Genomic DNA, 24,136 nt, shown 5'->3' with positions numbered 1-24,136 from the left:
AGGGAACATTCAAAGCTTTGCCCTGATATACAAGAAGTCTTCATGTTCCGACTTTCGTAAGGATAGTAATGGAATTTTTGTGCTTCGGAAAAAATTTGACTCTTTAACTAGTGAAAATTTTTGACTCTTTAACTAGTCATTTTTGACGGAATTTTTTTATACAACTCAAAAGTATTAATGTCTTGAGCTTAAAATTGAAAAATTATTTCACCTGTGGTGTTTTTTTGTTAAGTTTTGAGGGTTTAAATACATCCATTTTGGTCAATTCGGGAAAATTAGGGAGCGATATATTTTGCGATATTAACGCGTAAGCGGAGATTTAATCCGTCTTAGAAATCGTTCAAATTGGTTGAAAGAAGCTTATTTGCCATAATTGATTTGTTACAAGGAGCGAAATCTATTGTTTTTTACTTTATATGGCTTGTGGGGGGATGATTTTCTTAGAAAAATTTTCAAATTTTAGAAAAAATTTTTTTCATTTTGTTCTATTTCATTTAATTTTTTATGTTTTTACTGCTTCATAAACGTTAAAAAGCAGTCGGAACTTTCAGGGCTTCGCCCTGGTACGAGCATTCTTGTTTGTTTTGCTGAAACAATCAAATGAATTTCCTGTCATCTCCTGTCCTCCCTTTGATAGCAAGACAAGAATGAGGTAATTTGATCCCTCATTTTCAGCGGTTCGGACAATAAAACTCAGCCATTAAGACAACACAGTGAACAGGGATAATCAAAAGTTAATTGCAATTAGTTTTTGAGTTTTTTTCCAAGGCAATCAATTAATTGTAATGGGGACTTCCTATGAATCAATTATTGCAATTAATTGCAAGTAATGGGCTTTCTCAAACAAAACATATTTTCCTCAAAAAATAATTTATTGTTCTGCATTATGAGGATGATTTTTAACAAGACTGCTCGTATCAGGGCGAAGCCCTGAATGTTCAGATTGCCTTTTAAGATCCATGGAGCAGTAATAACATTAAAAAAAGTAAATAAAATGAAAAAAAATTCTTTGAGATTTTTAGTAAAAATCATTCCCCCACAAGCCATATAAAGTACGAAGTGATATTTTTCGCTCATTTTAACCAATTAATTGTGTTATTATTGCCAATTAATTGCTTTCTTTACCATCAATTAATGGGTTTAGACAAATACCGCAGTCAATTAATTGCATCCCATTAATTGCAATTAATTTCCCCCCCATTAATTTTTGAACACTCCTGGTAGTGAACAGGTTGGGCGACAATACTTCAGCGCTTTGGACAGTAAAAGTATCAACATTTGAGATAATACGTAGTAATCAGTTGGTAATAAAACTGTCTTCTCTAGAAACTGATATAATTGTTCCGACTTTCGATACGAAAGTAACGGAATATTTGTGCTCGGGGTGGGTTTTTTTTTCTTCAGACAAATTTCGACTTTTAAACTAGCCATTTTTGACGGAACTTTTTTATATCATTCAAAAGTTATTGTTGTCTTGAGCTTAAATTTGAAAAGATATTTCACCTGTGATCATTTTTCGTAAAGTTATGGGGGTTTAAAGATTGCCAATTTGGTCAATTTGGGACAATTAACGCGCGATATATTTCGCGCTATTAACGCGTAAGCGGAGATTTAATCCGTCTTAGAAATGGTTCCAAATTGGTTGCAAGAAGCTTATTTGCCATAATTGATTTGTTACAAGGTGCGAAATCTATCTTTTTGTACTTTATATGGCGTGTGGGGTTGGATGATTTGAAAAAACTAAATATAGGTCTAAGGTCTATGGAGCAGTAATATCATGAAAAAACTAAATATAATAAAAAAAATGATTTTTCTTTTTAATATGAATTTTTATGCAAAAACCATCCCCCATACGGCATAAAAAGTACAAAATGATAGATTTTGCTCGAATTAATGAATCGATTATGACAAAGAAGCTGCCTTCGACCAATTTGGAACGATTTCCAAGACTGATGAAACTTCCGCTTACGCTTTAATAGCGCGAAATATATCGCGCGTTAGTTGTCCCAAATTGGCCGGAATGGCATTTTAAAACCGCCATAACTTTAGAAAAAAAATAATCACTGGGGAAATAGCTTTTCAAATTGAAGCTCAGGATAACAATAACTTTTGAATGATATAAAAAACTCCGTAAAATAACTAGTTAAAAGGTCGAAATTTTTCTGTAGAAAAAAACCACCCGAGCACAAATATTCTGTTAATAAAGTAGATATATTCGTAACCGATATAATAGATATTTTCCAATATATCCGATATGTTCTCCACGAAAGTCGGAACAAAAATTTTTTTTGTGAAAGGTCCAGTGATATCAAGGACAAATTGACTGCAGAATCAAATGAGTGACAAACGGTGGAAATCAGCGATAAAAGGAGAAACTCACCGCTGACAAAACTGTGAAATTAATTTGATTCAGTTTATAAAACAGAGTTTGAGGATTCCACCGATAAAGAAGTGCACAAGATGTAACGCGTAAAGGCATAAAAACACGCTTAGCTGTAGAACAGATCCAGCGTCGTAATAGATCAAGTTAAATCATTGGCATGGATTAGCTTGGAGTTTCAAGGTTAAGGATGTTAGAAAAAACTAAGAATGAATGACTAAACTGCTCAAATCACTAACAACAACAAGACTGGTCATACATCAGGGCAAAGCCCTGATTGTTCCGACTGTCCCGTACTTCATATCGAATAGTTTTCGGAAAAGAAAATATTGAAAAACTTTTAATTTTGGTGACGTGTCTGTACAAAAGAGTCTCATACAAAACAGTCCAAAAACCATATCAAAGTACAAAAACACAGTCTTATTCAAAACAGTCCCAAAAAAAGTCCGAAAAAAAAGTTCAAAAAAACAGTCCCATTGATCGCAGTCATAATTGTTCCAGAAGCTGATAAGAAAATTCTCGGATTAAACACATTTTGATTCCAACTAATCCGGATAACAGTAGGTAGTAAAGCAGATAAATTAGAACAACTTATATAACAGCAGCGGCCATTCATTAAAAGCAACAATTAAAAGCAACAAAAGTTAACGCAATTACAAAATGGACTCTTTTTTTAATCCATGCAAAAACGGACAGGGTTTTTGAGTTGTTTCAGTTGCGAACACTTGGCAATACTCAATAGAAACAAAATTCACTAACTACCGATGGAAAATATACTTTGAGTTACTGATTTGCGACGGGTATGCTTATGTGAGACACCGAACACTGTCAGACAACACCATTTCCTGGCGCTGCGCACAAAGTAGTTGCAATGGCCGTGTACGTACAAAAATCCAGCTGACATCGAAAAACTTAAGTTCAGAAAAACACTCGAAGATCGAGCAGCAGCATCTGATGTAACACCGCGGCAGACTATTTTCATAGCCCAACGTGATGTGAACCGAGAAACAGCTGTTCATTCACCAAGGTATTCTGCTAATCAGTAAGCTGTAAATAGAGTTCGACGCAGAAAAAGACCGCAGATGATAGAGCCCACTTCGCTGAACGGTTTTGAACTACCACTGGCCCTACAGAAATTTCACGATGGAGAGCAATTCTTTCTTCACGATTCTGGTCCCCAAGATGAAAGTCGGGTTATTGTGTTCGCCACGTTACCTGGGTTAGACCTACTATATTTATCAGATGATTGGTTCTGTGATCGAACGTTTTTGACTGCTCCTAATGTATTCAATCAACATTATACAAAGCATTATACAAAACAATTATACAAAACATGCATTTTTCCTATTGTTTACGCTCTGCTACCCAACAAAAAAGTATCAATTTATTGTTGCCTTCTCAGTATTTCAAAATTCGATTCTCCGGAACGCGTTACAGTTGGTTTTTTAAAAGCTGTGCAAAACTCAATAATAGCTAGCCATCAGAGTGCACAAAATCAGTTTAGTTTTTTTTTCCATATGAGTAAAATCGTCGGGCGACTTGTCAGTCGTCAGGCGATAATAAAAAAAACAACAGTGATCATAATTTCCGCGAATTTGTTCAAATGCTTCTCACAGCATCATTTCTGTCCGGGGAGAACGTCTCCACTGCGCATTGCGTTTGAGCTTCTGCAAGGTATGGCTTCTGAAGAAATTCAACCAACTTTCAATTATATCGAGGACGCATATATTGCTAGACTGACTTCTCAAGGACGACAGAAGCCCAGATTTGACTTGGAGTATTGGAGTTGCCATCAAAGAGGAAAAACCGACCTTAACCGAACCAACAACGCTGTTGACCAGTTAAACGAAACTGGTCAACAGTAAGCACCCTTACTATCCAAAGTTGATCGTGAAGTTCAAGAACGAGCAGAAGAAAGGGGAAAAAATGTGCGCATGACAAAAAGTAGCCACACCCAAAAAAAACTAAGCAAAAAAACTTGTCAAAAACTTAATCCCTGTGGTTAGGTCATATCAATCCAACAACATCATTGGGCCTTCGAAAGGATGCAGTTAAAATATTAAATTATAATCAGAAGTTTTTTTATTTTTCAGTTTTCACTTTTATTACACATTGTTAAGCAATGAAACTTTTTCCAAGTTCAACTATTTTCCTGGATTGCTCAAAATGGTCGATTTGAAACCTGCAAATTAATGGATTAATTCAAACTTTTGATTTTCATTTTCCCCTCGCCCAACCCTCCAAGTTTGACCCCTTTTTTGTAACTTAGATATACCCGTTACTATATTTAACTGAATTTCATTTTTTTTTGGAAAATTGAAAAGTTTTTGTGCCACCGAGGGTTCCATCCTTTGATCTGTAGAGTTTGAGCCTAACGCTTTAACCAAAAAACCATGAGATCTTTGGTTTTAATCTAAATTATTGTTCGATCTGTGGATTTTTGATCTTTACTTGCGCTCATGTTTGGTTTTTCAAAGCGTAGATCAGTTCTGTCGGCGCCAAAAGATCAAGGTCAAAAAATTCAAATGTTTTGGACTGTTTGTATAGGACTGTTTTTAGAACTTTTTTTGATGTTTCGAACTCTTTTGCATGGGACTCTTTTGCATGGGACTGTTTTTTATAGGCACCTTTGGATAATATCAAAGTGTAAAATGTTGAGCCGTACAAAATTAATACGAGCGACCCCAAATCTATCTCAAATCAGTTTGCCATGGTTTTGTTGTGCACTCTAACCCGATAAGTTTTAATAACTCGCGGTACATTTTCAGCAAATTGAATAATTTTTTCAAAGCGCAATTTGGCAATCTTCAAACCCCCAGAACTTAAAAAATGTAATCTGAAGTGAAAATTTTTTTAAGTGTGAACTCAGGAAGTTGATATCTTCACTGGTGTATGAAAAATTTTTGTTGAAAAATATTATTTTGATCAGCGAAAATTGACTGAATAAAAAACTCACACCGAGGATAAATATTCCGTTTTCATCGTGAGTACGAACAAAAAAACGCTGTTATTTTTTACATAAAATTCAATATCAAAAAAGCAAAACTTGAGGTACGAATTAGCTCAAAGGGGCAAAGGTAAACATTACATTTTTCTTAAAGCAAACAGTAGTCTGGGGCACTTCTTTTTTTTAGAAATAGATTGTTTTTTAAAAAATATGATTTGTTTTAATTAAATTATAACAATATTTCGATTGCAACGATAAACCTATTAAAAGTATTCAGGCCGGCTTTGGTGATAGCGCATCTATAGCTTGCTTAGGTAGTTGATTATAACTGATCTTTTGAAAGATGATTGCTTCTTAACGTGATTTTTCCCCTTGTTCTAAATCTTTTAAAATCGAGCAAAATTGATTAGATCGCGCCTTTTTCACGCTTCACCGACCTTTTGCGGAGTTTCGATTAGGCCTAGTTTTTTTATTGCTGATTTGAAAAAACCAAAAAATTCTGGCTAATTTCTCTGAATAGTACATACTTTTTGAAAAAATAGTACACATTAAACATTCCTCTGAGTTTCGTCAGAATTATCATATTTATGAGAACAAAACTTAATTCGTGTTAAATTGTGACATAAGAAATAAATTTTTCAATGAGGCCAAAAGTTTCAAACTGAGCTAATCACTGTAAACTTGATTAACGATCATGATAATCATTTTTTTTCATGGAAATTGCCAAACAACAAAGTTTTTAAAAAATGTATTAACATTAATCATAATGATGAAATATCAATTTAACTTAAAAGTTTTTAATTTCACTATTGATAACTTATCTAAAATTGAATTAATTTCAGCACAACTTTTCATTTTAAGATTCTTCAAAATAATTTATAAGTATTCGCAGCTCATAAAATTAACTGTTAATCTTTGTGCTTCTTAGTAACTTACACATTTCATCTTTTGTAATGGTACCAACCAAAAATGAAACTGATTATCAAAATCATTACTGGTAAAAAAAATCACCGGACTTACTGAAGAAAATTACCCAAATTTACATAACTGTTTTCATCGAAATCGCTTGATGTTTCTATTCGACTATTGACAAAAAGTAGCCACACCCAAAAAAAAACTAAGCAAAAAAACTTGTCAAAAACTTAATCCCTGTGGTTAGGTCATATCAATCCAACAACATCATTGGGCCTTCGAAAGGATGCAGTTAAAATATTAAATTATAATCAGAAGTTTTTTTATTTTTCAGTTTTCACTTTTATTACACATTGTTAAGCAATGAAACTTTTTCCAAGTTCAACTATTTTCCTGGATTGCTCAAAATGGTCGATTTGAAACCTGCAAATTAATGGATTCATTCAAACTTTTGATTTTCATTTTCCCCTCGCCCAACCCTCCAAGTTTGACCCCTTTTTTGTAACTTAGATATACCCGTTACTATATTTAAGTGAATTTCATTTTTTTTTGGAAAATTGAAAAGTTTTTGTGCCACCGAGGGTTCCATCCTTTGATCTGCAGAGTTTGAGCCTAACGCTTTAACCAAAAAACCATGAGATCTTTGGTTTTAATCTAAATTATTGTTCGATCTGTGGATTTTTGATCTTTACTTGCGCTCATGTTTGGTTTTTCAAAGCGTAGATCAGTTCTGTCGGCGCCAAAAGATCAAGGTCAAAAAATTGAAATGTTTTGGACTGTTTGTATGGGACTGTTTTTAGAACTTTTTTTGATGTTTCGAACTCTTTTGCATGGGACTGTTTTGCATGGGACTGTTTTTTATAGGCACCTTTGGATAATATCAAAGTGTAAAATGTTGAGCCGTACAAAATTAATACGAGCGACCCCAAATCTATCTCAAATCAGTTTGCCATGGTTTTGTTGTGCACTCTAACCCGATAAGTTTTAATAACTCGCGGTACATTTTCAGCAAATTGAATAAACTTTTCAAAGCGCAATTTGGCAATCTTCAAACCCCCAGAACTTAAAAAATGTAATCTGAAGTGAAAAATTTTTTAAGTGTGAACTCAGGAAGTTGATATCTTCACTGGTGTATGAAAAATTTTTGTTGAAAACTATTATTTTGATCAGCGAAAATTGACTGAATAAAAAAACTCACACCGAGGATAAATATTCCGTTTTCATCGTGAGTCCGAACAAAAAAACGCTGTTATTTTTTACATAAAATTCAATATCAGAAAAGCAAAACTTGAGGTACGAATTAGCTCAAAGGGGCAAAGGTAAACATTACATTTTTCTTAAAGCAAACAGTAGTCTGGGGCTCTTCTTTTTTTTAGAAATAGATTGTTTTTTAAAAAATATGATTTGTTTTAATTAAATTATAACAATATTTCGATTGCAACGATAAACCTATTAAAAGTATTCAGGCCGGCTTTGGTGATAGCGCATCTATAGCTTGCTTAGGTAGTTGATTATAACTGATCTTTTGAAAGATGATTGCTTCTTAACGTGATTTTTCCCCTTGTTCTAAATCTTTTAAAATCGAGCAAAATTGATTAGATCGCGCCTTTTTCACGCTTCACCGACCTTTTGCGGAGTTTCGATTAGGCCTAGTTTTTTTATTGCTGATTTGAAAAAACCAAAAAATTCTGGCTAGTTTCTCTGAATAGTAGATACTTTTTGAAAAAATAGTACACATTAAACATTCCTCTGAGTTTCGTCAGAATTATCATATTTATGAGAACAAAACTTAATTCGTGTTAAATTGTGACATAAGAAATAAATTTTTCAATGAGGCCAAAAGTTTCAAACTGAGCTAATCACTGTAAACTTGATTAACGATCATGATAATCATTTTTTTTCATGGAAATTGCCAAACAACAAAGTTTTTAAAAAATGTATTAACATTAATCATAATGATGAAATATCAATTTAACTTAAAAGTTTTTAATTTCACTATTGATAACTTATCTAAAATTGAATTAATTTCAGCACAACTTTTCATTTTAAGATTCTTCAAAATAACTTATAAGTATTCGCAGCTCATAAAATTAACTGTTAATCTTTGTGCTTCTTAGTAACTTACACATTTCATCTTTTGTAATGGTACCAACCAAAAATGAAACTGATTATCAAAATCATTACTGGTAAAAAAAATCACCGGACTTACTGAAGAAAATTACCCAAATTTACATAACTGTTTTCATCGAAATCGATTGATGTTTCTATTCGATTATTGTTTTAAATACTTAATTTCAACGTTTTACAGGTCAATGTTCATAGGTTATCAATGTTTTAAAAGAGTTTCCGCTCCAACCCATGTGCTTATGCATAATTAGTGTTCTTGGGAAAACTTGATGCCTCTGAATGTGCCCTCAACTATTGAAAAACTGAAAAAATTATAAATTTTCTTCTTAATCCTAAGTTGTGTTCCAAGAAAGCAAACGTTTCAAGTTTTTTTTGCGACAAATTTATTGTATTGAAAAATACTCTTCAATTTTTTTCTGGTTTTGCAAAAATATAATAATGTTGTGCGTTATTATAATGAAAAATATCAACAGTATGCCTTCGTCAGTTTTTGTAAAATATTTGAGTTTTTTGGGGTTTCTAAAAATAAAACATTGGCCTTGAAACTCTTTGAATTTCAAAAACAAACTTGTATGCGCAAATTTCTAATCGAGTTAACCGAATTTGAGGAAACTAGAAAGTTAGTTACTTGCACTGCTGGGAAATCTAATCAAGACTGCTCGTATCAGGGCGAAGCCCGGAATGTTCCGACTGCCTTTTAAGGTTTAATGGAGAAGTAATAACATTAAGAAATTAAATGTAATGAAAAAAAATGAAATTTTTTTTGTTTGTATATTTTTATGAAAATCATCACCCCACACGCCCTATAAAGTACAAAAAAATAGATTTAGCTACTTGTAACAAATCAAATATAGCAAATAAGCTTCTTTCAACCAATTTGGAACGATTTTAAGACGGATTAACTCTCCGCTTACGCGTTAATAGCGCGAAATATATCGCGCGTTAATTGTCCCAAATTGGCCAGAATGGCAATTTTTGAACCCCCATAATTTCACAAAAAATGATCACAGGTGAAATATCTTTTCAAATTTGAGTTCAAGGACAACAATACCTTTTGAATGATAAAAAAATCCCGTCAAAAATGGCTAGTTAAAAAGTCGAAATTTGTCTGAAGAAAAAAAAACCCACCCCGAGCGCTAATATTCTATTACTTTCGTATCGAAAGTCGGAACAATAATGATTTCCACTTGAGAAACTAGACCACAAGCATTTTTCTTACGCAACTTTTATTTTGTAATTGGAAAGTTAAGTGCGCCAATATTTTAGCTACTGGTCTTGAATTGAACTCAGAAAGTGCATATAAACGTAAGAAAGTGCATATATACGCTGTTCATAAATGTATTAAAATGTAGTAATGCTCTTGTGTAGTTTTTAGACCGTTTTACGACTTTTTCTGAAAAACAAAAACAATCACGACATATATAAGAGTCTGAACTACGTTCATAGACTCTTAAAAATCTCCTCTCGCACAAAAATCTTACCTGAGCTGAAGGAAGTCAACAAACTTTTTAGAATCTGGCAGTATTAGTTTTAAATACTCAAACTAGAATAAAGCAGTTCTTAATTCGTTATTGAATCAGAAGAAGTTTTACAATAAGATTTCGTGAATTGTCATAAAAAATTTGTGTCAGCACTGCTTAGAACTTAAAATGTTTTTTTTTTCAGTTGATTCAAAGAAACAGGTTAATGTTCAGTTATAAATGGCAGATGATAATGTAGGTAATCAGCTTATGCTAATATAAAGTTAAGTTGGAATTTTTATTTTATTTTAGACAATTGAAAACAAGCCAGTACAACCGAGTGGACGGACGATTTTGCAAAACACAAAATTTCCTTCAGCAGGACTGAAAAATAGTTTTTGCCAGAGCCGATTTTCTTTGTCCAAGGTGCAAAACTGTTTTATGCAAAAAAAAAAACTATGAAACACAGTTTTCTAACTGCTTTCAAAATTTTTGATTGCTAATGCAGATGATCGCTTCAATGCAGTTTTTATTTTTTATTCTTTTTATAAAGTTTCAGTAGCAAATCTTCATTTTGAAAGGATGTCTATGCAAAAATCGAGACTTAGAAAAATAGTGTCATTTCTCACAATTGATAGTTGTGGGAAGTGATCGATCAAAAGTTTTGGCAGTTTCGATAAGCAAATGAGTCAATGTGCGATTAGCGGCTGAATGTTTTCCACTTTTTTTGTTTTGACGATACTTCAAATACGAATATTTCGTTTGTTTTCTGCTAGCTTTGTTCATATTGTAGATTTTGAACAACTCGGCAAACATTGAGGTAAGAAGAAAATAATAATCTTAACACATTTAAATTTTTTCATCGAGCTGCAATAGAAATTTTTATTTTGAGCTTTCAGAAAAAAATTGTTGGTTTTTCGGCACGCTTTTTTGGACACTGTCATTATTCAGCAATGTAAAAAAAACTCTAATTTTTCCCTGTTAAAGTGAAAAAAAAACCTTGTTTTTCAAGAGAAACACATTTGATTTTTGTTTTAGAAGCAGGCTTGTGCAGTTTTTTGCTTCGACAGAGCTCCGTTATGTGTGATTATCATTATACTTTTAGTATTTGAGATAGATTTAATTTCATTTTTTGCCATTTTACAAAATTTTTGAACGGAGTATTATCCCTTTAGAATCCATTATGATGGGTCATAATGAAATATATATTGTAAAAAAGTTATTGTTAACATTTTTGACAGATTTGACGCAATTCCCTAAATGTTTTAAGCTCGAGCAGGAAACTTGGGTAGCGGAATTTCAAAAATATCAAAAAGTTTCCTGACGTTGAAAAACAGGCCAAATATGACATTTTAACGCTTATCTTAGATGGTTTTCGAACAAGATAAAAGTTTGTTAACCAACGCGTTTTTTATTCGTGATAAGAAACGGTCAAGTCTTTATTTTAGTAAAAACTGTTGCAAAATCGTCAGAAAAAAGTTAGAAAAAATAATTACGTAACTATGATTATTATAGAAAAAATATAAATAACTTGAATTGGATTTTCTCGCCTTAAAAAGTGGAAGCATCATATTCAATTAAAAACTGATCTTAATCGAATAACTTAGCTTAAAATGATTATCAATCCGTTATCACTAGTTGAAGTCCGGTGCTGGTTTTTTAAAATTCTGAATTGACTTAAATCTTCTTGTTTTCATGTTTTTTTACACAATAAAAAATCATTATTTAGTTCTGAGATAATGATGCTTGCTTATTGATTTTGGCTCGCCGAAAAAGACAAAGCCGCTAATGGAGAAATCCAATTATTGATACTTTCTTTACAGTCTCTCTTAAGCAGCAAACAACAGAGTCAGTCGGTTTCAATATAATCTGATTTCATTCAATCTAAAATTAAATCTTCATGATAAAAAACAGTAAACTCAGTAAAGTTGCTTTTATTGTCATAAATAGATCAACAATACATTTTTTATTGTCGAACTGTTCTGATTAGAAAATTTCATTACTACGCTAAGGTTTTTACAATTTAACAAAAAAACTGCGTAACCTTGAATAATAAAAATGAGATCTACTGAATATCATCCATTAAATGGAATAATCATCTTGTCAAACTGCAAAATACCCAAGCAACAGTGAATTTAAGAAAAGAAAAGAATAAAATGACTGCAGAATCTACGAAATCTTGGAGAATCTGACAAACTTTGCCCAGTCAAAGATCATGCGAATGCTTCCTGTAGTTTGCTATTTGGACTCTCGAATAAATGTGATTTTCTAAACTCGGGGTTTCAAAAAAGCGTTTTGGCTACCAAAATTGAACCCCGTGTACGAAAAAACCCTTGTCATAAAATCCCATACCTACAGTACACGAAAAATTTTTATTATACAACTTCTATTTATGAAAGTTGAACCATGTTTTTCCATAGCTACAAAAAAGTCGAACTTACAAATACAAGAATTTTTATTCACATTTTTTAATTGCAATAACACGGCTAAACTCAAACCAACGTTTTCCAAAAATTGTAGCATGAAAAGATACGCTGAGTTTTGTCTATAATGTACTCAAAGTTGTATTTTTCCGTTGTTTGGACCATAGCGTAGTTCAGATTTGACAAAAGCAAGCCTCGTTGTTCAATCATTGAATTTTTGTGAAGCTATCAAAAGCTATCAAAAGCTATCAAAATATTTTTCTAGCTATTTAAAAGATTTTAGATACAAATCTGAGTGAAATTTAATACATCGAATTACCAAATCGGAAATTGTAGTTAATCTGAAACTATTATACTTTTAGCAAAGTTTTTCTTCAAAAAGAAATACCTTGTTTTTGTGATTTCGGGCAAAGAAACACAAAATTATTAAACCAAACTAGAAAAAAAAACATTTTAAAAATCCTTCGACATAAAGTTTTTGGCATTGGTTTTCCATGTATGAGAAAACGTTGATAAAAGACCTTTCATATTTTTCTTATTTTTTTACGTGGTTTGTGATAATTTCATATAGGAGGTTGTTTGCTTAAAACTTTGGCAAACCCAGGTATCTGATACGTTTTGTTCTTTTAACGCGTAAACAGCCTTTTAATACGGCTCAAAATTAGTTGTGAATTAAATGAGGCTGGCTATTTGTAATTATTTACGTTCCTAGGCTCTAATAGAATCAGTCTGTTTTTCAAGTCGGGTGAAACTTCAAAAAATTGATTAAAAAAATCAGAAAAAAATCAGAATTTTTATATGCATTTTGCTCATTTTCTAACTCAATGCCTCTTCTTTTCTGTGACTTTGCACTGTTCTGAGAACAACCAAATTGTTCTCAAATTAATACCTGAATCAAATTTCACGTTTTGTAAGTTGATAATAAATAATATAAGTTTTGTTTTAAGTTTGCTTACATTTAGGGGATAGCAAAAAGAGCTGTTTTCAGGCTCATTCAATAGAAAAACGCATCAAAAAGTGAGACCTTATCATAGCGTTCATCAATGATCAGCAATCGCACTGGTGTAGCTAACTCCACATTAAAAACACAAGTATACTGGATTAGTTTGTTTTTCATTCCCCTCGTCCCCCTGTGAACGCACCCTCGCTATCACGGTTTTGACCTCTCACCACTCGAAGTCTCCCTTTTGTGTTAAAACTTCCATTTTTTTAAGCTGAATGACGTTAATATGCTTCTGAATTCGTACGTGGCGCCAGTGTACAGTAAGTTTGAGGGGGAAGCGACTTTTTGTCGACACCCAGAATACAACTTTTTGTTCAAATTTTTACAAAAAGCCACTAAATCATCGTTTTTGGCTCGTTTTTTTCTTCTATCTATTTGACTATTTTTCAAAATTAGGTTTTTGCAGTATTTTGAAAAAAGCTCGAAAAAAAATTGGTCGAGCTTAAAAAGTCTCTTTTTGAAATTCAATTAAGTTTTTTTTGAAATTCAATGAAGTGTTTGATAATTTTCAGCTGACCAACCCAATTTTTTCAACGCGATCATAGCTGGAATTTAGATCAACTATGGATATTTGTTTCACGCTTTTGCGTCGGCTGTAAATGGAACCGTGCTCAAAAAATTACTAAGAACTGATTTAAATATTTTCATAATTGGACTTAATTTTTTAGGCTTAGAAAAAGTTTGGACACTTCTAAAACTCCTAAATTATACGGATTATTTCTCCTAATATGGCTAAAGTAAGGCAGGAACGACTTTGACAGATTAAACAAAGTATTTTGACAAACAAAAAATTATATATTTTTTGTAAAAATCATCTACATTCTTAGCTCAGAAACGAAATATGAGGTATAAAATTTTAAATTATGAGAAATTTTTCCCATTTAGATATTAGACTAATTGGGAATAATTATTGCCCGCTATTTTTCTGGGTTTCTACTTTGGAATCGAAAAATTACTCAGAACTCACTTTTTATTTTATAATTGCACGTTTTTTTTAACTTAGAGGGATCTTGGACGGAAAATTTTAATTTAGACGAGTTTTTTTTAGTTTGAAATAGCTAGAAATTTCCAAGAAAAAATTTGACTGATTAAACATTATAGTTTGGCAAAAAAATTGTTACTTTTTACAAGTCATCTACATTCTAAGCTCAGGTAAAAGTATCAGATATCAAATTATAAAGAAGTGGGAATTTTTTAATTAGATTATTTGGAAATATTTACTGCGCGCAGTTTTATGTTTTCATTTTGCGTCAGCAGTGAATGAAACCTTATTCCAAAAAAATCAGAACTGATATCAATTTTTTTTTAAATTGGTCGATTTTTTAGTTTAGACGGATTTTGGACAAAAAACGCTTACGCTAAACAGATTATTTCTCAAAATCATAATTAGTCAATTTTTCAAAGAATTATTTGACGGAATAAACAATCTAGTTTGGCGAAAAAAATAACTTTATGAAAATCATCATTGCTCTAAGCTCAGAATAAAAACATCAGATATCATTTTGTTAAGTGAAAATTTTTTCACAGTTCAAAATTAGACTAATTTGGGGTAACTAATGGTCGCTATTTTTCTGGGGTTTTACATTTGCGTCAGTGGTGAATGAAACAAAGTGCTAAAAATTGTTCCAATTAGTTGTTTTCCAATCGATTTTGGCAACCCATTCCCTAATACGCACAAGCTTTTTTAGAAACAGTGATTTATTTTGCATGTGGTAATGAGTTTTTTGGGACAATCAGTTATAATCAATTCACTTTTGACTAATTTATGAGTTGGCTTAACTTGCGTCATAAACTGCACTAATAGAAGTGCAGATTAAAAAAGAAAACTTGTCAAAATAGTACAAATATCAAACATTATGTCTTTGCAAGAAAGAATCAGAAGTGAAATATGTTTTTGATTTTAAGCTTCGGACAGCTATGTTTTTCACAAAGCATGAAAACTCAGTCGAAAATTGGCGAGTGAAAAGTCAAAGTTTGCCTTGAGAAAATAAGCTGCCCGAACACAAGTTTTTTCACATTTTCCTGTAAAAATCGAAGAAATCAAGAAATCTTCAAGGAGCATTAAGAGCGTGCAGGAGTTCAGCTTGATTTAAAATTTCATTTTTTTTAATGATTGTCAGTCAAATGATTGAAGAACTGATTGCAAAATTGAAATGGAAAATTTGAAGAACTAGAAAAAATTTATTGTGCGTTAATCAGATATGAATGGCATTTCTTATAGTCCTCATAGAAATTTTTGAGCTATAAAAATGGTTAGTTTTGATAACAATTTCTTTTCGATGTTTCTCTAAATTCATTGCGTATTTTTTGCTGAGTTTCATAGCTGATTTTGTTATTTCATCTACCCTTCATCCTAAGCAACCATTCATCTACCCTCTAAATCAACATATATCAAAGATTGCTGATAATATTAAAAGATTTTTGAATGAACTAAGTTGGATCATTAAAAACTGTTCCTATCAGGGCGAAGCTCTTAATGTTTTGACAATTTTCTAAGATCTATGGAGTCGTGTTAGCATTAAAATCTTAAGAAAAAAATATTTATTTTTTATCTAAGTTGAAGACTTTGTCGAAAATCAAAGTATAAAGTGATATACTTGCTTATAGCAAAGTAATTAATAGTCCAAATCACGGGTAAAAAGTATCTTTTTTTATAAACTTGAGCTCCATATCTTTAAGAGAAACAATTACAGGTAAATAACTTTTTAATTGTGACCTCAGGACAAAGATATTTTTCGGTTGATAAAAAATTGGAATATTGGTGCTCATGTCGGTTTTTTTTCTCCAGACAGGCTTCGACTTCTTAAGAAGCAAGTTTTGGCGGAGTTTTTTAATATCATTTGAAAATTTTTGATGTTTTAGAAAGAAACAATTTTTGTTCTGTGATCATTTGTGATTATTAAATTAACGCGCGAAATTTTTCGTACTAATAACGAGTAAGCGGAGATGTATTCCCTATTAGTAATCGTTCCAAACTGAATTGAGGCTTAATAGTTGTTTTTCTTTACTTTGCTATATGCAAAACATATCAATTTGTACTTTACATAGCGTTCGGGGTGAAGTAACGTTGCAGTCAGATCGTTTATGGTTTTACCCTGATACGAGATCACTCTTGTTTAGTCTTCAAAATTCAGAAGATTTTTAATTAATTCTGTCAATCCATAAAATTAAAGAGAGTTTTCACTATCAAATAATTATTTACTGCTAGAATTTCTTTTTATACCCAACTTTTTGCATACTTCCTCTTTACCCCATTAAGCCCATTAAGTCCATGTAACCCTACAATTTGGTGCTATGACCTACTTAACGCGTGATTGAAATTCAAAATTATGCAAAGTTTTGTCATTGATTCATAAATATAAGGACGCAGTTAACCATTGAAATTCTTTTCTATTATCTACAGCCATCCAAATTTCGAAAAACCTATCGCTTTTTGGATCATTTGTTAGAAAAATAGCAATTTGAATAATTGAAAACAACTGAACTGAATAGCTATTGATCATTTCAGTTTTGAAAAAAGGCAAAAGTATGATTTCATTTAACTGAGCTCTGAATCCTTCGGCAGCCTATAAAGGAAGTGTTCGTTTAAGATATACGTTTTTGAATGCGTTTTTTATTATTTGTCGAAAACCATTCACTACTATTTCAGCTTAATCCACTTTAATTGGGTGAAGCCAGAAAAATTATTACATTTAACACTAAAGGTTTCTGCAATTAGATTTAATTTAAGAATCATTTTACTAGATAAAAGAGAAGCTGCAAACAGCTTTTGTTCCGACTTTCGAAGAAAAGTAGGAATATTTACGCTTGGTGTGAATTTTTTTATTCTGTCAGTTTTTGACTTGTTAACTCAGCGTTTTTGATAGAATTGTTTAGACCATCTGAGAATTATTGTTCCGACTTTCGATACGAAAGTAACGGAATATTTGTGCTTGGGGTGGGTTTTTTTTTCTTCAGACTTTTTAACTAGCCATTTTTGACGGAATTTTTTTATATCATTCAAAAGGTATTGTCCTGAGCTAAAATTTGAAAAGATATTTCACCTCTGATCATTTTTCGTAAAGTTATGAGGGTTTAAAGATTGCCATTCGGCCATTTTGACCAATTTGGGACAATTAACGCGCGATATAATTCGCGCTATTAACGCGTAAGCGGAGATTTAATTCGTCTTAGAAATCATTCCAAATTGGTTGAAGGAAGCTTATTTGCCATATTTGATTTGTTACAAGTAACGAAATCTATCCTTTGGTACTTTATATGGCGTGTGGGTGGATGATTTTCATTAAAAAACTTCAAATTTTAGAAGAAAAAAAATTCACTATTTTTTTATTTCATTTAATTTTTTCATGTTAATACTGCTCCATAAACCTTAAAAGGCAGTCGGAACATTCAGGGCTTCGCCCTGATACGAGCAGTCTTGTTATTAGTTTATGATCATCTGAGAGCTATCGTTTCAACTGTGATCATTTATCGTAGAGTTAATGTCGTTTGAAAATTGCTAAATTGGCCAAATTGGGATAGCATGAGTGCGATATATTACGTAATATGACACGCTTAACAAGTTAATCAATGCGTTCGAAATTGAAATGAGGGCAGCAATTTAATCCTATAATGCGTAATACGATACGCTTAATAAGCAAATTATAGCGTTCGAAATTGCATTTAGGCCAGCAATTCAATCCGATTATCACAATACGTGACGCTAAACTCACCCTTAAAATTTTACATAGCGTATGGGGCGATAAATAAAGAAAAAAGAAAAAATTCTTCTTTTTTTCTCAATTATATTGTCAATGATTCGGCCAAAATAAAATTTCAATTGGCCTTAAGTACAATCGGAACATTCAGGACTTTTCCCTGATATACGAGCAGTCTTGTGCTATAGTAAAACTGTATAATTAAACCATTCGCTCTATAAGTTACTGATTGTAATTTTTCCTATCGCAAAAATTGAATTTAGTCAAAGAAATAAGGCAAAACGATAAATTTGGCCGAAACCTTTCGGAAAAACATCAACCGCGCTCAAACACTTTTTTCAATAATTTTGTTAAAATTTTTGGAAAAGAAAGGTTTTTGAAATGAACACGATAGGTTTTTTGGGACCAAATTTCAAACGCAGTACTTAATTCTGCGCGCATATGATTTACAATTGACCTGTTGGGCTATTTCTAGACAACGAAAGTTTGCTCCGCATTTGAAAAGTTACATAAAGTGATTCAACTTTTTTTAGAGTTTTTGTTGGCTGTATTTGTAAAGCTATTTATAATTTTAGTAACTTGAATAATTTTGGTTAGCAAAATCGTCTTCAGAAAATAAAATAACAGCAAAACTCTGATTGTCTGTGATCATTTATGCGCTTGCTTTTCTTGCCCTTAAACTAACCAACGAAAATGATTTACACTTTGAAATGTTGTCTCTTCAGCCCGTCAAACACCATTAATAGCACTGTACTCTTTAAACAAAAAAGGAGTTTTCCAAGCAATTTTTTTCATAAGTTTTCGACCCCTCCCCCCTCTGGTTGCCAAATTTTTCCTAAGAGTCCGTCCCCCTTTGATATAATTTTACGAGATTTTGGAAGTCCAACATCAAAATTTTCTAAAGTCTTCAACAACAAATCGCAGTTTTTTGTCAAAAATTATTTAAAAATGCTCAAAACATCAGTTTAACCTTTTTTTCCCTAAAATTCGTCTGTCGCGCAAAAATTTTTGACAGAAAAGGTTCCTATTGTAATTTCGGAGAGCTCGGAAAATCAAATTGGTCCATCTAAAAAAAAAGGTCGACAAAATTTTCTTTCAATTTTTTTTTTCGAAAAACCGCCCTCTAGAAACATATCTGCGCAGGCCAGTGCTCTCAAGTACAATAATAAAATATTAATAAAAAAATGTAAGTGTAAGTTAAAGCTAACTTAAAAGGACAATCATTCAATTTAAAGAAACCCATTCAAGATGCCATCAGGCAAATTAAGCCCGTTTCAGATATCTAAGAGTGAAAGGAACAGATCATGTCAAACCAGAGGTTAGTGCCCTGCTATCGCATAAATTTGCTTGATTAACCTAGATTATCAAAATATCTAAATCAAGGATACAAAAAGTCAGAAAAGTAATAGATTTTCATTGGAATGGAAACTGGAAAAACTTTTTTTTATAGGTTACAGTTTTTACGCTCATTATTTCCTATAATCGTAGACTCAGTTTCAGTGAAATTTTTCAGTGACAAGCTGGTTTGTTTCCCATTTCTTCTATGAAAAACATTTAAAAGAAATGAGATGAAAATTACGAGAGGCAGCACTTTTTTTCCAGAACTGTCAGTTCAGTTTGTCATTTAATAAAAAATAATTTAGAGATGTGATCAAACTCTTTGGAATATGTGATGAACTATGAATTTTAACTATGAATTTCAAAGCACATTTACCGTGGTTGAAAATCAAATCATTGAAAACTTTTATAGAAATTTTCATTTTCTCGAACAATTAGCATTAAGGATTCAGTTTTTTTTTGAAGCTTAGGAATCTTGGAGTTTTTTGTTTGTTGAGCTCAAGTTTGAATATAAAAAAGGTCTCAACCAAAACAATAAAACACCACATAATTAACTAGAGACCCAATTATCAGTTTTGTACTACTGATACCAAGTCATGGATTTGGAAAATAGAATTAAAAAGATCAAATTAAAAATTTAGAGAAAACAGTTCAAATTTCCCGGCTTACTTATCTGTATACACAACCAGTAGGAGTGTTTACTGGCAGTTATTTTAAGAGTTAAGCATAGAATACGCTTGAAGTTGGAATCAACTTAGAAAACCAGGTTCTACGTGAAAAAAAAAAAAATCCACGGAATTGTGAAACGGATGCAATCTACAGACAATTAGTGATATTGCCTTAAAAGTTTTTAGTGGCGCTCACTTTTGCGCTAGAGCTGTTTCCCCATGATAATTCAGTAGAAGTCACAGAAATTTGAGGGTATTTTTGTAGATTTGCGCTAGAGCTGCTTCCCATGATAATTAAGTAAAAGCAACAGAAATATGAGGGCATTTTAGTAGATGTCTTCCGGGGAATCGTCTCCTGTAAGCACACTTTCACTCTACTGAACGGCCGCAGGGTTTCTCCCCTTTATACCGTGTAATAGCGGGGGACACTAAGACACGATATCATCCGCAATCCCGAAAGTCTGGTGCTCAGACTAAATCGGCCGATCAAAAGATTACTCAAATTCCCCCTATGGTTTATGCTCTTTTCGGTTCTCCTCTTGCGTTTCTAGCTAGTTCAGCAAATCGTGGGCACATGAGTAAATTCTCAACTACAAAGGATATAAAAGCAGTTTACAATTCCCTTGAAGAGCTAACTACTTTTTAATATTTTCTATAAGGAAATTTTTGTTTCGTTCCTGTCAATCGTTTCGTTAACCCGCTCGTCAATTTTTGGTTCACTGAATTCAAAACTGACCTTTTCCAGCAGTACAGCTTGCTCACACAACCCGGTACTAAACTCGGGTTCAAGCGCAACTCGATCGCACAAATAGTTCAACCCGGTACTATACTCGGGTTCAAATCAGATGGACTAATTTCTAAACTCTGTGAGACACAACTAACCTCAAATCAAGCAAAAGCATCCTCGACGGACGAGCTATTCTTCTCGGCTTGCTCAATCGTTTTCTCTCTAACTGAGAACCAACTTTTCGGCTCATTAGCAATAATTGTTCTGACTCTTAAAGGCTCTCCGTTACCCTTCAATTCCTTATCTTTCTATGCACTAAGTTTTAGTTAAGTCACTCCGTTCCCTATCAGTCCTGACATTCGCTTAAATCACCCGTCCGCACATGTTTTAAAAGTATATCTCTCCCTCTGTCAACTCTGCCACGTGCCATGTTCGGTTTCTTTTATCAATCTTTTCACGCTTATTAGATACCCGGTATACAATAGGTGTCACAGTTTGACCAAACAAAAAATGTCATACAAATCTAATCAATTAATTCCTAGCCGCAGTTACTTCAGCCCTCGAGTTCAGTCCAACATCCAAACCATGCAAGGTTTACTCAATGACTTCCCCAAGGTCTTTTTTTTTAAATTATTCCGTTAACGCTCCGACCTCCCAAGGGTAGGGGGAGACCCTTTTCATGCGTAGCTAATTCATTCCAAGCATCAAAAATTTCTAGCTGTACTCTATTGCAATCCACACCCTCTGGCTATCAGAGTAACGTAGTTCGTCTATTAGGGGTCAAATTAGGCCAAAAGTTCACCTCCGGGAGCTAAATAAATTCCCCGTCAGCTCATACTTTTTAGGAGACTCAAAACGTTTCTTGCTGCGGTCCTATTACTATCAATTGTTTCAATGACTACTTTTCTTTGGTCTAGCTGAATTGCTATTAATAGATCATTCGCCAAACTAAACTGAACCCAATGTTTACCAAGTTCACTTTGAATTAATTCTACTTCCCCAAGGTTGCAATATAAAACTATATTTCTATCAGCTTCTGCTTTAGTTCCAAATACAAAATTCCTCCTAATTATTACTAAGGTGATCCATTCTCATTTCCAGTTGTTGGGCTGGGTAATACGCCGTTTTCGCGGTTAATCTCAAATTTTTCTGTAAAACATTGGGGTCAAAACGCCCAAAAGTCAACTTAAGGTCAACCGCTTCAAGCTTTCAGATTTGGGTTCAGAATCTCATGGTGGTCCTTACAACCAAGTTCCATCCATATACCATTAATACTCCACAAGTTATCCCATTTCTAAGGTCCATTATCACTTTTTCTGGAAAAAGGCTAAAAACACCGGAAGAAGTCGCCGGAGGGTTTTCACTCAGAAGGGGTCTTTTTTCGAGGTTCGTATCTTATGTCAATTGTCGCAAAAAAATCATTATGCCACTGTCCAATTATTTTGGTAAAATTGCCTATTTGGGGTCTGAGGGGTGTTTTTTCAAGTGCGAGTAGCTTCCGATCCACCCGTGGGAAATGGTTCAAATTTTAACACAACATGTATTTTACCACTACTTATCATCCCTCCAAGTTTCAACTCCCAGCGTTCAGTGGCAGCTGAGACACGATTTCCGGAAGTTAGTGGTGGGTTTGTTTGTTTAGGGCATAAAACCGGAAGTGGGGGTCCTAGGGGTCTGGTGTTCCAAACTTAAGCTTCCCTCAACTAGGCCTACAACATAACAAATTTTGAGCCCATTACCGCCGCTAGTTTCCGAGTTCTGATTGGGCCATTTACACTTCCGGGGACTGTTATCACTTGTACCCCAAGGGTCTGAGGGGTCCCGTTTTTCGTGTGCCCTGGTCAAATCATCTCTAGTAACGCTCCTCTGAATTTCATAACATTAGCTTCCTTAGTTCCGATTTTGGCAGGGGGAGTTTCGCCGATTTTGTCAAAATTTTTACTTTCTGGCATAGGAAGGACGATATTTTTGAAGATTGAACTATTTTGAACTCGACCTTTTGTTTATTGTACTGCTTAAGTTAACGACTAATCAATGTTGAGCTCAGGTTACTATAGCATGTAATACAGTAGAATCGCCAATTCTACAAATTTGAACAGTGTACTGCAGCGCGGAATGTATTATCATTTGACTGGAATTCAAAGTTTTTAGAAAAAAATGAAGATGCGTTTTACAATTTTTTGAAAAAAACAACAAGAAAACGGTGTTTTAATTTTCCTTCATTTCGTCGTCCTTTTTCTTTAGGGATCCGTCTAAATTCTAGCCCCCTGGTTATTATACCTGTAAATTTGATACCCTGTCATTATTTTCGAATTAAAATCATAACGTTCAAATAAGGACGCAAGTGAAAACGCTTTCAAGGACAACGTATATTCTGAAAATTTTCAAAAAAAGAAGTTGCTGATTTAACTGACCTGTGAGATGCCAAATGATGTCAAGAGGAATTGAGAAAAGAGTGTAAGCCAGATTGATGCAACACAGATGCCCCGCCAAAATATTCACCCTTGCTCTCTCTTCGCCCGCCCCCCTACCCCCCACGAACTTGTAGATAACAAAAGCATTGAGGGGGAGAGCGGCGAGGAGAATCAAAATCTGTCCTACAATTCTAACTTTATACTCAGGCTGAAACTGGGTATCTTCTATTAACTGTTGCGTCTCACCAGAAATTTCGAAACCACCCATTTTTTCGGGGCCTGTGTCGCAAATATTTGAGGGGTTGTCCACATTTGGTACTAAGCTTGCCCCTGATAATGCCGAATCAGCAAACGCCGAACCAAAGCCCCCAAAATAGATAACAACGCCTAGAGGCGTATTCTTATTCATTTGTGAAATACGAAATAAATATTTTAGGTTACTAGTATTGTGAGATGCTCACATGGCTCAAAGCTTAGCGTTATGATGGAACAAAAACATCGTTATTGGTTTGAAAGTACAAAAAACTAAGATACACAAAGTCACTACTTTGAAATGTAAATAGCACAGCATAATTTGTTTTCCAAAACAGTAAGTGCGTGAAAAATGAACTAATGAAAGCGTGATTTAGTGACAAAAATTTTGAATCTAATTTCGAAATTGCGCCGCGCTTCATCAAATAATTTCATCAATTGCTGCTTCTAGGAAAAATAAGTTAATAAGATGGTCCATTATTGAGCAGTACTTTTGCACCTATTATTTTGGTTGAAAGAGAAAATTCAGGAATGTAAACTAATTCAAAAGGTAAGAAGCCCAGTAAAAAACATAAAAATAGTGGCCATTGTGGATCGACCAATAAACGTTGACTTGCAAACCTGATAAGAAAATTGGAATAAACAAATATCGGTTTTTAACTGGATGAGAAATAACAGCAACACATCTTAACTTCCTTTTTTTCATTTTTCTTGAACTGCACAAATTTTACGAGTATCACACCATTTTGCTTCAAAGTTTATAGAGAAATGCAGTGCCCGCAGTGAAA

General features: G+C 33.2%; 1 protein-coding gene across 1 annotated transcript in view; it reads right to left on the bottom strand.

Moving 5' to 3' along the window:
- The window catches only part of LOC134854773 (uncharacterized), a gene marked incomplete at its 3' end in the record, with an annotated part of 92,651 nt that extends 68,733 nt beyond the window's left edge, over positions 1–23,918 (bottom strand). The window contains exon 1 of the mRNA XM_063871130.1: positions 23,097–23,918. Within this exon, the coding sequence (XP_063727200.1) occupies positions 23,097–23,505 (409 nt within the window). The remainder of the gene's footprint in view (positions 1–23,096) is intronic.
- Between the last annotated feature and the right edge of the window lie 218 nt (positions 23,919–24,136).

The sequence above is a fragment of the Symsagittifera roscoffensis genome, chromosome 9 (genome assembly GCF_963678635.1).
Source record: "Symsagittifera roscoffensis chromosome 9, txSymRosc1.1, whole genome shotgun sequence".
NCBI classification, from domain to species: Eukaryota; Metazoa; Xenacoelomorpha; order Acoela; family Convolutidae; genus Symsagittifera; species Symsagittifera roscoffensis.
Note: the sequence above shows the minus strand (reverse complement) of the source record. Positions and strands in the feature narration are given on the sequence as shown.